The sequence below is a fragment of the Scyliorhinus canicula genome, chromosome 9 (assembly GCF_902713615.1).
Source record: "Scyliorhinus canicula chromosome 9, sScyCan1.1, whole genome shotgun sequence".
NCBI classification, from domain to species: Eukaryota; Metazoa; Chordata; class Chondrichthyes; order Carcharhiniformes; family Scyliorhinidae; genus Scyliorhinus; species Scyliorhinus canicula.
Genome location: NC_052154.1, coordinates 3,599,167 through 3,615,213, shown reverse-complemented (window position 1 = coordinate 3,615,213; position 16,047 = coordinate 3,599,167). Strand labels below are relative to the sequence as shown.

The following is a 16,047-nucleotide window of genomic DNA, read 5'->3' as shown; positions in this document are numbered from 1 at the left end:
TGTTTAGTTTGTATTTATTTATTTATCTTAAAAAATTTAGAGGACCCAATTATTTTTTTCCAATTGAGGGGCAATTTAGCGTGGCCAATCCACCTACCCTGCACATCTTTGGGTTGTGGGGGTGAAACCCACGCAGACACGGGGAGAACATGCAAAGTCCACTCAGACAGTGGGTGACCCAGGATGGTCGTACCCGGGTCCTCGGCGCTGTGAAGCAGCAGTGCTAACCACTGCGCCACTGTACCGCCCGTAATGTTTTATAAAAGTTCACCATAACTTCCTTGCTTTTGCACTCTCCACCTTGACTTATAAAGCCCAGGGAGCCTTTTTCACCACTTTTTCTAATTGCTCCACCATCTTCAACTGTTAATTGTATGAATTCAAGTGTCTACAGGTGGGGGTCACTCATCTGTGGATCCCCAGACTGTGGATCTATGGTACTGTCACTGGCCTAGTAATCCAGAAACCCAGGGTAATGGTCTGGAGACCCAGGTTCCAATCCCAGCATGGCTGGCGGTGAAATTTAAATTCAATTTTAAAAATCAGGAATTTAAAAGTCTAATTACGACCATGAAACCATTGTCGATTGTTGTAAAAACCCATCTGCTTCAGCAATTCCCTTTAGGGAAGGAAATCTGCTGTCCTTACCTGGTCTGGCCTACACGTGATGTGGCTGACTCTTACCTGCCCCCTCGAGGGCTATGAGGGATGGGCAATAAAAGCTGGCCCACCCCCACAGGTACGTCTGTAGCTCTCCCTCACCCTCACCATTTCACAGACCATTGACTAGGTGACATTGACCAGCAAGGCTGATGAATGGAACCTTGACGAGAGGGTGAGGTAGCTACAGGAAGGAAACTGGAGGCTGCGGAGCCCAGGCCCCAACAGCACGAACAGGAAGGGTATTGAAGAGAATTTTATTTAATAAACCTGCAAGACTAGAATGAAGAGTGAAACACTGTGCAACATCAAACACAAACAATGACTCTTCTCCTGTTCTGGGGTCATGTTACAGTTGAGTCCAGACACGTCCAGAACAAAGATCTTACTGTCAGTTTGAGACTGCCTGATACATCAAACTTACTCGGGAACACTGCAAATTCCTACAAACCCATCCCACAATCACTTAATCTCCAAATTCAATCCACTGTTAAATTTTGTCCAGATACAGCAGGAAGTTTAAAACAGTGAAGCTCCCTGCTGGGGAGGGTCTTCTTGGCACAACGGGGCAGGGGATCTATTTCAGATTTGTACGGCCTTGTCCTTTCATCAGATTGTGTCCCTTTGGAGGAAATGAAGGACAGACGGGAGAGGAACTGGGTCCTTGGGGGGAGACCCTCTCCGTTCATCAGATACAGGAGCAGAATTAGGCCATTTGGCCCATTCAATCTGCTCTGCCATTCGATCATGTGCGATCTCATCGTGGTCTTAACTCCACCGTCCTACCCATTCTCCATAACCCTTCAACCTTCTATAGGGTGAACTCCAGTTCATCCTGGGCCAGACTGAGTTTGATTCAGTTTAAGGTATTGCACAGAACACATGAAATGAAATGAAAAGAAAATTGCTTATTGTCACGAGTAGGCTTCAATGAAGTTACTGTGAAAAGCCCCTAGTAGCCACATTCCGGCGCCTGTTCGGGGAGGCTGGTACAGGAATTGAACCGTGCTGCTGGCCTGCCTTGGTCTGCTTTAAAAGCCAGTGATTTAGCCCAGTGTGCGAAACAAGTCCCTTGTTGCAGCATTGGACCAAAGCGAGGATGAGTGGGTTCTTTCAGGGTGTGGAAGACAACTGTGTTCGTTGCTTACTTGCGCCAGCAAATTGCGTTTTTATCGGGTGGGGGCCCACTTTCCTGCCTTTGTCTCTTTAGTGACCAGGAGAAAGGACGTATTGGCGCTGGAGGGTGTGCAGAGGAGATTCACTAGGTTAATCCCAGAGCTGAAGGGGTTGGATTACGAAGAGAGGTTGAGTAGACTGGGACCGTACTCGTTGGAATTTAGAAGGATGAGGGGGGATCTTATAGAAACATTTAAAATTATGAAGGGAATAGATAGGATAGATGCGGGCAGGTTGTTTCCACTGGCGGGTGAAAGCAGAATTAGGGGGCATAGCCTCAAAATAAGGGGATTTAGGACTGAGTTTAGGAGGAACTTCTTCACCCAAAGGGTTGTGAATCTATGGAATTCCTTGCCCAGTGAAGCAGTTGAGGCTCCTTCATTAAATGTTTTTAAGGTAAAGATAGATAGTTTTTTGAAGAATAAAGGGATTAAGGGTTATGATGTTCGGGCCGGAAAGTGGAGCTGAGTCCACAAAAGATCAGCCATGATCTCATTGAATGGCGGAGCAGGCTCGAGGGGCCAGATGGCCTACTCCTGCTCCTAGTTCTTATGTTCTTATGAGGCAAATATTGCTCAGTAGAAGTTAACCATACGGCCCAGAGCATCCACCTGACTGGGCAACTTGAAGTCATTTCTACACCTGGAGAAAAATTAAGTATGCCATCGTGGGATCGGTGGAGAGATTCTCCCTGAGGTGGTAATCATTTATCTCTTTTTTTAAGGACCGAGACACCATCGACTGTTCGGGGGTTTAGTTCACAGTGGGGTTAATTTGTCTGTTACAATTATAGGAAAAATGTGTGTATATTATATCTAACTTTTTGACTCTGTATTTCTATTTTATGGTTGTTTCTTTGATGATATTGTGGTCAATGTTAATGAAATTCAAGAAAGACATCTATATATTAAAAAACTATAGGCCGTTTAGCATAACATCTATTGTTGGAAAAATAATTCAATTAATTATTAAGGAAGTAAAAGCTGCACATTTGGAAAATCACAATCTAATCGAGCAAAGTCAACATGGCTTCATGAAAGGGAACTCATGTCCGACTAATTTATTCTGGTTTTTCGAGGAAGTCTCAACCGGGAGTGAATAGAGGGGAACCAGTAGATGTGATGTATTTAGACTTCCAGAAGAGATCCAACAAAGTACCTCACAAAAGGTTAATTCATAAGATGTTGGGATGTAGTATATTGACATGGATAGAGATTGGCTAATGGGCAGGAAACAGGGAGTGGGGATAAGGGGATGAGGGTAGAGTCTCGGAATGAAGGGTGACCTGCAACTGGTGGGGTTCCACAGGGATCAGTGCTGGGACCACAACTGTTTACAATTTAGATTAATAACTTGGAGGAAGGAAGCAAATGTACTGCAGTCAAATTTGCAGGCGACACAAAAATAGATGGAAAGGAAGTTGCGAGAGCAATACTGACAGTTTGTTAAGTAAATGGGCAAAAGCTGACAGATGGTGTGTAATGTGGGAATATGTGTTATTGTTCATTTTGGAAGGGAGAACAAAAGAACAGAGTATTATTTAAACAGGGAAAACTGCAGCAAGCTGCAACACACAGGGACTTGGGGAAACTTGTGGACGGAACACAGAAAGGTAGCACACAGGGGCAGCAGGTAATCAGGACGGTTAATGGAATGGTGGCCCTTATTTCAACGGGGTTGGAGTATAAGAGTCAGGAAGTCGCTGCAGCTGTACAAGGGACTGGTGAGACCACATCTGGAGCACCGTGAGCAACTTTGGTCCCTTATTTACGGAAAGATATTATTTCATTGGAGGCGGTTCAGGAGAGGTTCACGAGGATGATCCCGGTGTGGAGGGATTGTCTTCAGGGCAAAGGTTAAACAGGTTGGGACTCTACTCATTGGAATTTAGAATGAGAGGTGATTTCATTGAAACATATAGAATTAAGGGGCTGACAGGGTAAATGTTGAGAGGATATTTCCCCCCTTCTGGGAGATTCCAGGACCAGAGGGCAGTGTGTCAGAATGAAGGGTTCCTCATTTATAACAGAGATGAGGAAGAAGTTCTTCTCTCACAGGGTTTAGAGTCTTTGGACTCTTTGCCACAGAGAGCTGTGGGGGCAGAGCCTGTGTGTATATTTAAGACTGAGATAGATTCTTGATCAGTCAGGGCATCAAGGTTATGAGGAAAGGGCAGGAAAGTGGACGTGAGCAATGTCGGATCAGCCACGATCCTATTGAATGGCGGAGCAGGGTCGAAATGAAATGAAATGAAAATCGCTTATTCTCACAAGTAGGCTTCAAATTAAGTTACTGTGAAAAGCCCCTAGTCGCCACATTCCGGCGCCTGTTCGGGGAGGCCGGTACGGGAATTGAACCGTGCCGCTGGCCTGCCTCGGTCTGCTTTAAAAGCCAGCGATTTAGCCCAGTGTGCTAAACCAGCCCCTTTGAGGGGCCGAATGGCCTACTCCTGTTCCTATTTCTTTTTTTTTAAAATTCCAATTAAAGGACAATTTAGCGTGGCCAATCCACCTACCCTGCACATCTTTGGGTTATGGAGGTGAAACCCACGCAGACACGGGGAGAATGTGCAAACTACACACAGACAGTGACCCAGAGCCGGGATCGAACCCGGGTCCTCAGCGCCGTGAGGCTGCAGTGCTAACCACTGCGCCACCGGGCCGCCCTTCCTGTTCTTATTTCTGTGATGGCCGCATGGAGGGAACAATTGTACAGTGCTGGGGTGGGGGCTCATAGTTGGAGTGAATGGGAGCTGAAAGAGGACATTCATGTCAGAGTGGTTCAGTGGATTGCATTCTCACCTGCTTCAGAAGGTTGTAGTTTCAAACCCCACTCCAGAAACTTGAGCATATAAACTAAGGTTGACATTCTAATGCAGCACTGAGGGAGTCCAGTACTGTTAGGGGTTCTGTCTTTTAGGCTAGATGTTAAACTGAGGCCCATTCCCCTCTCAGATGGATGTAAAAGATTCCATGAATACTAATTAAAATAGCATATGTGAGCTTCTCCCTTGTGTGCTGGACAATATTTATCCCTCAACCAGGGCAGCACAGTGGTTAGCACTGCTGCCTCACGGCGCCAAGGTCCCAGGTTTGATTCCAACCTCGGGTGATGATCTGTGTGGATTTTGCATTCTCTCCCGTGGCTGCGTGGGTTTCCTCCCATAGTCCAAAGGTGTACAGTTTAGATGGATTGGTCATGTTAAATTGCCCCAAAATGTCCAAAGGTTAGGCGGAGTTAGGGGGGGGGTGTGGGCCGGGGGAGGTGCCCTTTCAGAGGGTCGGTGCAGACTCGATGGGCCGAATGGCCTCCTTCTGCACTGTTGGGATTCTATTCTAACATTACAGCTATACCTCAAAAGCATTTAATTGGCCGTAAAGCTCTTTGGAACCTCCGGAGCTAGTGTCAGGGGCTATATAAATGCAAGTCTGGTTTACAGGGGCTGGTTTAGCTCACCAAGCTAAATCGCTGGCTTTTAAAGCAGACCAAGCAGGCCAGCAGCACAGTTCGATTCCCGGACCAGCCTCCCCGGACAGGCGCCGGAATTTGGCGACTAGGGGCTTTTCACAGTAACTTCATTGAAGTCTACTCGTGACAATAAGTGATTTTCATTTCAAGTCTTACTTTCTTTCAGTCTTAGAGCCACTGCGATTCACACTTGGTGCTGGAGGTGTGAGTGGAGAATTGGTGTCAATTCGATTTCGAGGCAGTTCTGTTTTGCAACAGTGAGGCCTGGGATAACATTCCCAGGAACATCCCTCCACCCAACGTTGGAACACCATCGCCGATAGGCTCACCACTTGTGGCTCATCTCAATTTGCCAGTTTAGTGAATCAAGGTGGCTTTCTGCTGTGTCCAATCAGGCCACATTTATTTTATGCCAGAATCCCGGTTTAAAGTGCTTCCTCACTCTAGGTCCAAGAGACATAACAACTGTGATTTTTGGTGTTTGCTGAATGAATAGTGGATCTGTGACAAAGGTTCGCATCCAAACGTGTCTGCTTTTTAAAGAAACTATGATTTGGGTTTGAACTGTCTCATTTAAAGATCGAACTCCATCCTTTTATCAAACGATATCTCCTTTGGTGACAAGGCCTTGGAGGGCACAGAGGAGATTTATCAGATCAGTACAAGGGGTGAGGGGCTTGTGTTATGTGGAGAGTTTGGAATAACTGGATTTAGAATCCTTAGAACGGAGAAGGTTAAGTGGAGATTTAACAGAGCTGATCAAAAGTATGAAGGGTTTCGATAGAGCAAATAAGGAAAATCTGTTTTCAGCGACAGGTGAGCTGGAACCCAGGGGACACAGATTTAAGACAGTCGGTTAAGAACAAGAGGGGACATAAGGAGATTTATTTAAAACACACCAAATTGTTGTTAGCTGGACTTCAATACCTGAAAGGTTAGCAGAGCAGATTTGGCAGTAACTTTCAATGGGGAAATGGGAAAATACTTTTGAAGGAAAAATGTGCATTGAGAGGGTGAACAGCAGGGAGTTGGACTGATTGAAAGAGCTGGCAAGCTAGCACAGGTTTGATGGGGCAAGCAACCTCCTCCCCACTTCTAAATGGTTATGATTCAAAAATATAAAATGTGTTTTTGTGCCTTAATTAGCTGCTTAGTTCATTTGATGAACAATAAATCATTCAATTGCATGACTTGGATTCATAACCGTTGGCTTGTTTTGTTCAATGTGGGAAGTGTGCGTGGAGAACTATTGCTTAAGAGAAATGAGCTGAAACCTAAAATTGTAAATACAGAAACAGGTCAGGACAAAACAAATTCTCCTTTCCACTCCCTGATCAAGGAATGTCATTTGAGCCAAAGCCAACGTGTTCAACACCAGGATATTATTCAGATAACCCACAACAACTTTAATATTCCATCTACAAAATAAACTCCTATGCATTTTAATCTTTTTATTAGTGTCACAAGTAGGCTTATATTAACAATGCAATGAGGTTACTGTGAAAAGCCACTAGTCACCACACTCCGGCGCCTGTTTGGGTACACAGAGGGAGAATTCAGAATGTCCAATTCACCTAACAGCACGTCTTTCGGGACTTGTGTGAGGAAACCGGAGCACCCGGAGGAAACCCACGCAGATATGGGGAGAACTTGCAGACTCCGCACAGACAGTGACCCAAGCCGGGAATCGAACCCGGGACCCTGCCGCTGTGAAACAACAGTGCTAACCACTGCGCTACCCCGCCGCCAATATTTGAACATTCAAGTTTTCCATTTTCTATTTGTGCTTCATATTAATTGCCAATAAATAAGTCTGACTTAAATTGGGAAATTCCAATTTAACCCCACTCTTCATCTCAGCAAAACACTTACACCTCTCCAGTGTCCCAACCCAATCCCCTCTCCCTCTGTCACTATTAAAGGAAAGAAATGATACTTACTGAGTGCACTCTGCAGTTTTGCCATTGTTCTGATACTCCACAATGCACTGAATTAACTGGTTGTTCTCGTCAAGTAACTGAAAACAGACAATATTACCACTTTTAGCAACAACTTCAGAGTAATCAATTTCTTCCAGGGCATAGAACCGAGGATTCACGAGTAGTCTACACAACCCAATGCCAATGGCTACAAAGTACAGCTAGACCAGAAGGTCTCCAGTCTTGGTCAGCCACACCAGTCATCGCCAAAATATTATAATTGGCAGCCAGAAAAGTGGGGCTGAAGTCACCAGCAGATCAGCCATGATCATATTGAATGGCGGAGCAGGTTCGAGGGGCGAATGGCCAACTCCTGTGCCTAATTTGCATGTTTGTATGGTCTCAGCATCTCTGAGTAGGTGAAGTGGGGTGGGGAATGGTGATGTGGTTATATCACTGGACTAGTAATCAAGAAGCCTAGGATAATATTCAGGGGACACAAGTTCAAATCCCAGCACAGCAGCTGGTAGTAGTGAGATTTGATCTGTAAGTCTATACCAAGATAGTCTCGGTGATTGTAACAAATCGTCAATTGTAATAAAAGCCCATCTGGTTCACAAATGTCCTTTAGGGAAGGAAATCTGCCGTCCTTACCTGGTCTGGCCTACACGTGACTCCAGACCCACAGCAATGTGCGTGACTCTTAACTGCTCTCTGAAATTGGCCTAGCAAGCTCCTTGGTTCAAGGGCAATTGGGGATAGACAACAAGTGCTGGCCAGGTGCCCACATTCCGTGAAGGAATAACAGAAGAGACAAATTAATGAGGTGTCCGCTTCCAAACTGCTACACAGCAGCTGACAATAGGATTAGCTAGTTCCCTGAATCAAGCTCCTTTTCATTATTACTGTTTTTTAAATGAAGAACTTACAATGAAGTCATTTTAAATTTCAGCCACTGTTGCTTTGTGGGGAAATATGAAGATAGCGTGGGTAAGTGGAGTAGAAAGAGATCAGCCAGGAACATATTCAATGACAGAGCAAACGCAAGGGGCCATATGGCTTTCTCCTGCTTTGTGTTTATGAGCAGCTGGCAGTGGAGCACTTGGATACAACTGAGTAGCTTGTGGGGATAATTCGTAGAACAGGTCAGGATCAACCACAGGGTGTGTGTGTGTGACTGGAATTAAACAACACTCCCCAGGTGAAGCCTGGTGGTGCAGGTCGGTTTTATGCTGCCCCAACTTTCATTTTGATGGACAAACAACTGAAAATTTCCATCCAGTCTTGAGAAGTGCGTACTTTCCAGTAAAAATCAATAGGCAGCAGCAGAACTGAGCTACTGAATAGAACTGCTTAAAAAAATGTATACAGCAGTTGGGAGCACTTGCAATAGCACCTTAACCATCTTGTGTGAATTGAAGTTTTTTCTTGCACCTGACCCACTCCAAACCATCTTGACAGTTCGTTTTGATTTGCTATTCAACAACAACAGCCAAACCCAATGGCAGCCAGCCCCATTCTGCAGCCAATGGTGCACAGCAACAGGGCATGGGGAGGCCATTCAGCCTTCCACGTTGTAGTACTATTCAGTCAGAGCATAATTGGTCAGCTTTTGCAACCTAACCCTCCCCTTGTTGAAGTTCCTGTGGTCAGAATTTGACCTGGTATTCTTACCTGGACATTTCCTCCATTTTAATATTTCAGACATTGGGAGGCACTGAACACTGTCTGGAGAGGAGGGGGGTGGTCTGAGTGAGTCCTTTAGATCCGAGCGGGGGGAACTCGCCATTTAAATCCGAGTGCGGGGGGGGGACTAGCTCTTTAAATCTGAGTGGGGGGGACTAGCCCTTTAAATCCAAGCGGGGGGAACTAGCCATTTAAATCTGAACTGGGGTGTACTAGCTCTTTAAATCCGAGTGGGGGGACTAGCCCTTTAAATCCGAGCCGGGGGAACTAGCCCATTAAATCCGAGTAGGGGAGACTAGCCCTTTAAATCCGAGCGGGGGGAACTAGCCATTTAAATCTGAGCTGGGGGGTACTAGCTCTTTAAATCCGAGTGGGGGGACTAGACCTTTAAATCCGAGCCGGGGGAACTAGCCCATTAAATCCGAGTGGGGGAGACTAGCCCTTTAAATCCGAGTGGGGGGACTAGCCCTTTAAATCTGAGCGGGGAGGGGGACTAGCCCTTTCAATCCGAGCCGAGGGGGGGGGGGGGTTGGGGGGAGAAACGAGCCCTGTAAATCCAATCTGGGGACTAGCCCTTTAAATCTAAGCAGGGGGGACTAGCCCTTTAAATCAGAGTGGGGGACTAGCCCTTTAAATCTAAGCGGGGGGACTAGCCCTTTAAATCTAAGGGGAGACTAGCCCTTTAAATCTGAGCGGGGGACTAGCCCTTTAAATCTGAGCGGGGGGACTAGCCCTTTAAATCTGAGCGGGGGACTAGCCCTTTAAATCTAAACGGGACTAGCCCTTTAAATCTGAGCGGGGGGACTAGCCCTTTAAATCTAAGGGGGGACTACCCCTTTAAATCTAAGGGGGGGACCAGCCCTTTAAATCTGAGCGGGGGGACTAGCCCTTTAAATCTAAGGGGGGGACTAGCCCTTTAAATCCCAGCGGCCGGATATATGAGATGAATAAATGTTGAGTTTCACGGCGGCGGCGGGAAGCGGGACCCGGGCGGGAGGAAAACCCACCGCAAAACAAACCAATCACTCAATAACCGCCCCCCCCCCCCCCCGGGCCCGGGAACCCCCCCCCCCCCCCCTCCCGGGCCAGGGAACCCCCCCCCCGGGCCAGGGAACCCCCCCGGGCCAGAGACCCTCCCCCACCCCCCCCCCCCCCCCGGGGCAGGAGCCACCCCCCCGGGCCCCCCTCCCCGGAACCTTCCCCCCCCCCCCCTCCCCTCCCCTCCCCTCCCCCGGGCCAGGGAACCCTCCCCTCCCGGGCCCTCTCACCTTCTGGATGGTGGCCTGGTTGATCTCGCATTTTCCCCGCAGTCTCTGCGGCACAAACACCACCGACATCCCGGCAGGAGCACCGACAGCCCGGAGCCCGCGGCCCGGAGCACCGACAGCCCGCGGCCCGGAGCACCGTCAGCCCGGAGCCCGCGGCCCGGAGCACCGACTCCCTCACACACACCGCCCGCCTCCCTCCGTCTGCCCGCCCGCCCTGCAACTCCCGCCCTCCTCACACACACCACCTCTCTCTATCTCTCCCCTCTCTCTCACACACTCTCTCTCTCTCTATCTCTCCCCTCTCTCACACACTCTCTCCCTCCCGCCGCTGCGCTGCTCTCCAGCGCCTCCCCGAGGCCTCAGCACAAACTGCATGGTTCCCTGCTGGGGGACAGCAAACCCCACTCCCCAGGAACAGCAGCTCACTCTGCCCCCTCCCCCCCCCATCCTGCCCCCTCCCCCCCCCCATCCTGCACCCCCCCCCCATCCTGCACCCCCCCCATCCTGCACCCCCCCCCCATCCTGCACCCCCCCCATCCTGCACCCCCCCCCCATCCTGCACCCCCCCCCATCCTGCACCCCCTCCCCCATCCTGCACCCCCCCATCCTGCGCACCCCCACCCCCCATCCTGCCCACCCCCCCACATCCTGCGCACCCCCACCCACATCCTGCGCACCCCCACCCACATCCTGCGCACCCCCACCCACATCCTGCGCACCCCCACCACATCCTGCACCCCCCCACCCTATGCCCCATCGTACGCCCCCGCCCGCCCCCCCCCAACCTACGCTCCCTCCCGCCCCCCCCATCCTATGCTCCCTCCCGCCCCCCCCCATCCTATGCTCCCTCCCGCCCCCCCCCATCCTACACCCCCTCCCCCCCACATCTCACACAGGCAGGGTGCAGGATACTTTAACACCATTCAACCATCAGATCAATGTCACATACTAACCACCTGCCATATAAACAGGTATACACAGAAAATAGCAGGAGGAGGCCATTCAGCCCTTCGAGTCTGCTCCGTCATTCATTATGATCATGGCTGATCATCAAGTTCAATACCCTGATCCTGCCTTCCCACCCAATATCCCTTGATTCCTTTAGCCCCAAGAGCGATATCGAATTCCTTCTTGAAATTACACAATGTTTTGGTCTGAACTTCTTTTGTGGTAGTGAATTCCACAGATTAACCACTCTCTGGGTGAAGAATTTTCTCATCACCTTTTCTTGTTATGCTCTTGGCGTAGCATAAGCTGCTTCCTTAATGTTCACTCTGACAAAGCAAGATTCAGACATGGAGATAACTTCAACACGTTTATTAAACTATTTACAATTCTCTTACTCTGATTCGCCTCCACTGTTAATCCTTCTATAGCTACTCAGACTGACGAACCAGTCTGCTACAATCCACGTGGTGGGTGTGATGTTGAATCAACCCTGTGTCTGTACTCACTGAGTGTCTCCACTGGAAAGAGGAAGATCATGTGTGTTGTGTCCTTTATATATGGGTTGGTGTAATGCCCCCCTGTGGTAGTATCACCTCTGTGTGTATCGTGAATGCCCATTGGTCGTGTCCTATCTTACTGATCTATTGGTTGAGTGTCTGTGTGTCATGTCTCTGGTGCTCTCTCTAGTGTCTATCTAGTTTACGTGTACTTACATTAACCCCTTGTGTATCTAGTGATGCATATCACCACATCCCCCTTTTTTCGCGTTACATATTTTCTGTACACTTAAAGAAAATTGAACAACAGGTAGATAAGCGATGCTCTGTACAAGTCACGATAACAGTGATCACTAAACAATAAGTCCAAATCATATGTATGAGTCCAAAACCCATCAATTATCATGGTCGAATATCTTTCTTGTTGGGTTGGTGAGTTGGTGATTTTGATGGTGGCATGTCCTTGTGAACGCCATCAGTGTCCCTGTGCATAAGGAACCAAGAAGTGGTCAAATCACTTTGTTGTCTGATTTGGAGTCTTTTTTTTTCGATGCTTGTGGTAGCGATGTTGGATGGCATCTGCCCTGAAAGCCAGGTTGCCTGTTGGTAGTGCAGCACACGTGAATTGGGAAGATGCATCGTCCTGCCATGGTATGTCATTGTACTGAGCTGAGCAGTAACAGTGTCCCTCATGGGCAGAGTTGTACCATGTCGTACCAGTCGTAGTTCCATTGGTGTAGTCTTCGTCTTGCTTGCTGTCGACGATGTTGCCTTTGGTACGCGTCGTGTTGTCTTTGATATGGTTTTCATAGGTTGTAATGTTGTGTTGGTTGGTTTTGTTGTCGTGTTTGCTGCGCTCAAGGACCACACTGTGGATAATACGAGTCCTTCACACAGTTACCTCTGTCAGCGTGCTTTGTGGCATCTGCTGTCACCTTGAGCGTGCCGTCACTGAGTTTGCGGCGCTCCCCGTCTGGAGTCATGTCCGGCTTACTTGAATCAGCTTTGGCTTGTGGTTGCTCCCCATCTGGAGTCTGGTCTGTTTCACCTGAGTCAGTGTTGGTTTGTCGATGCTCCCCATCTGGAGTCTGGTCTGTTTCACCTGAGTCAGTGTTGGTTTGTCGATGCTCCCCATCTGGAGTCTGGTCTGTGTCACCTGAGTCAGTGTTGGTTTGTCGATGCTCCCCATCTGGAGTCATAGCAGGTTCACTGGAGTCAGCTAAGATTTCTTGATGCTCCACGTCAGGAGTCAAAACATTCAGGAATGCATTTGCTTGTGGAGAGGCTTGAGCGAATGAGGTGTGAAGTAACGTGGTGTCACCGGAGTCACCAGTGGGCTCACTGTGATCGTCGAGTGCCTCTGTACACACTAGCTGAGGTCTCTCACATTGCGCATCTTGTATGGGAAGTGGGATGCCATCGTCACTTGTCTTACATACAGTGGGTAGAGCCTCTGTAGCTTCTTGTTCACTTGGGCTGGGTAGACTGTCAGAGTCTTCTTCCTGTGGCTCAAGCAATGTGGGTGGACTGTCATAGTCACTTTGTTGTTCACTGGAGCGTGGTAGACTGTCATAGTCTTCTTGCTGTGCACTTGAGCATGGCAGACTGTCATAGTCTTTCTGTTTTTCACTTGAGTGTGGCAGACTTGCATTGTCTGCTGCTGGTTGCTCAGAGGTGGTTGCTAGACCCTCATGGTCTTGTTCAGGCAAGGACTGCACTTTGGAGTCTTGCGTTGCTTCTATCGTGGAGGCTGTCCATGAGCTCGCTGTGGAGGCTTGTGTCACTCGAGTCACTTCTTGTTCATGCAAGGACTGCGCTTTGGAGTCTTGCGTTTCTTCTATCGTGGTGTCTTTTTTTTCCTTTTTTGGGACATTTCCCCTTTAAGTGGGCATGGTCTGGGGCCTCTGACGTCACGAAGCGTGTGACGTCGGTCATAGGAAGCGATTGCGCATGCGCATATCGCTGTTCCTTTACTGGGGGCCTTTTTCGCAATTGCGCATGCACTGCTTCTCGCACAACTGCGCATGTGCAGTACCTTTACCAAGATGGCCGATCAAAATTGTCGTTCTCTGTTCCGGGAACGCAGCCTCGTGTTAAGTACTGGCACCTCTCACCGTTTTCTGTTGGTTTGTTTGTGTTTTCCTCGCCGTATTTACCGAATTTGTCCAGGACTGCCTGGAAGTAGCTCTTGTTTTGCCCTTTGGAGAACTTGAATATTTTGAAGATCTCTTCTGCTCTGGCACGAGCGATGGTGAGCAAAAGCTCTGTCTGTTCAGCATCGGCCACGTCTTATAGGTCGGCTGCTACCAGGAAGACCTCAAACCTTTGGCTGAATGCACGCCAGTTTTCGCGGAGATTGCCGTGGCACTGGAGCAGCTGCGGAATCGGGATCTCGAACATCTTGCCTGGGTGTTGTTGCTGGTTGTCACTGTTTGCTGAGTTGTAACTATATGGATTGAAACAGTCACTCAACTGGTACCATGTCTTGTTATGCTCTTGACATAGCATAAGCTGCTTCCTTGATGTTCACTCTGACAAAGGAAGGTTCAGACGTGGAGATAACTTCAACACGTTTATTGAACTGTTAACAATTCTCCTACTCGGATCCGCCTCTACTGTTAATCCTTCTATAGCTACTCAGACTGACAAACCAGTCTGCTACAATCCACGTGGTGGGTGTGATGTTGAATCAACCCTGTGTCTGTACTCACTGAGTGTCTCCACTGGAAAGAGGAAGATCATGTGTGTTGTGTCCTTTATATATGGGTTGGTGTAATGCCCCCCTGTGGTAGTATCACCTCTGTGTGTATCGTGAATGCCCATTGGTCGTGTCCTATCTTACTGATCTATTGGTTGAGTGTCTGTGTGTCATGTCTCTGGTGCTCTCTCTAGTGTCTATCTCGTCTATGTGTACTTACATCTCAGGCTAAAGGGACAATCCTTTAAAACAGAGATGAGGAGGAATTTCTTCAGCCAGAGGGTGTTGAATCTGTGGAACTCCTTGCCGCAGAAGGCTGTGGAGGCCAAATCACTGAGTGTCTTTAAAACAGAGATAGATAGGTTCTTGATTAATAAGGGGATCAGAGGTTATGGGGAGAAGGCAGGAGAATGGGGATGAGAAAATATCAGCCATGATTGAATGGCGGAGCAGACTCAATGGGCCGAGTGGCCTAATTCTGCTCCTATGTCTTATGATCCTTGCTGCATGCCACAAGTCACAGCTTCACTGAAAAATCCATGTTTACACCCACTCTTTGTCACGTCTGTTAACCAATCCTATATCCATGTTAATATATTACCCACAACTCAATGAGCCCTTATCTTGTCTGTTAGACTTTTGTGTGGCACCTTATCGAATGTCTTTTGGAAATCCAGGTATGCTACATCCACTAGTTCCCCTTTACCTAATCTCCTAGTTGCATCCTCAAACTAATAGATTTGTAAACAGGATTTCCCTTTAGTAAAACCATGTTAACTTGTTCTAATCATACTATACTTTTCTTAGGTGCATTGTTCAGACTTCCTGAAAATAGATTCCATGATTTTCCTGCTTGATTTTAAGCCGAACTGGCCTGTAGTTTTCTTTCTTCCGCCTTTCTTGACAACTTCGAACCTGATAGCACGGTTCCTGAATCAAAGGAATTTCAAAAATCACAGCATATCCGCCACTTTCTGAAAGGACATTGTGATAAGTGCCACACAAAAGACGAGTGAATTGCTCATTCAGCTAGCCAGTGCAGACATGGGCCAAATGACCTCTGTCTGGATTGTCACAATTTTGTGACTATATCTGTTACTGTCTCTTTTAGAACCCAAAGATTGTAGGCCATCATATCACAGGGATTTTTCTGATGTTTGTCTCTTATTTTCTCCAATGCTTTTTCTGCTGTTATTAATTTAATTATCTTTTTACCTCCTGGCTTACTCTGTATTTCTCCAGTATGCAAGTTGCACTTTCCACTGTGGAAGCTGACAAAAGTAATGGTTTCATGCCTCTGCCATTTCCCCATGAACATTTCTACTGTCTTTGCTTAGAAGGGCACAATATTTACTTCAGTTACTCTCTTCATTTTATATACTTACAAAAGCTCCTACAATCTGTAAAAGCAAATTACTGTGGATGTTGGAATCTGAAATGAAAGAGAAAATGCTGGAAAATCTCAGCAGGTCTGGCAGCATCTGTAGGGAGAGAAAAGAGCTAACGTTTCGAGTCCGATGACTCTTTGTCAAAGCAGACAGACAAAGTGGGAAATATTTACACTGTAGAGTGAGAATGAAAGATGAGTCATAGCCACAGAAACCCAGGGAAACCGGGTGCTAATGGCCACACAAACGTGGCGGAAAGAGTGCTCATGGCAGTCCCAAGAGAGAACAAAAGATGTGAAAGGCCAAACAGCAGAGAAACTATCAGAGGGTGAACTGTGA

At 47.8% G+C, this 16,047-nt stretch overlaps 1 protein-coding gene across 2 annotated transcripts in view; it reads right to left on the bottom strand.

Annotated features, from left to right (window-relative positions):
- LOC119971063 (protein SSXT-like) overlaps positions 1–10,364 on the bottom strand; it is a 36,734-nt gene extending 26,370 nt beyond the window's left edge. The window contains exons 1-2 of one of the 2 annotated variants that reach the window (XM_038806201.1): positions 10,178–10,364; positions 7,245–7,321 (exon numbers count right to left, since the gene is read on the bottom strand). In XM_038806201.1, the coding sequence (XP_038662129.1) occupies positions 7,245–7,321; positions 10,178–10,246 (146 nt within the window). In that variant the 5' untranslated portion in view covers positions 10,247–10,364. The remainder of the gene's footprint in view (positions 1–7,244; positions 7,322–10,177) is intronic. The other variant, XM_038806200.1, reaches the window with a different exon arrangement.
- Positions 10,365–16,047: the final 5,683 nt, after the last annotated feature.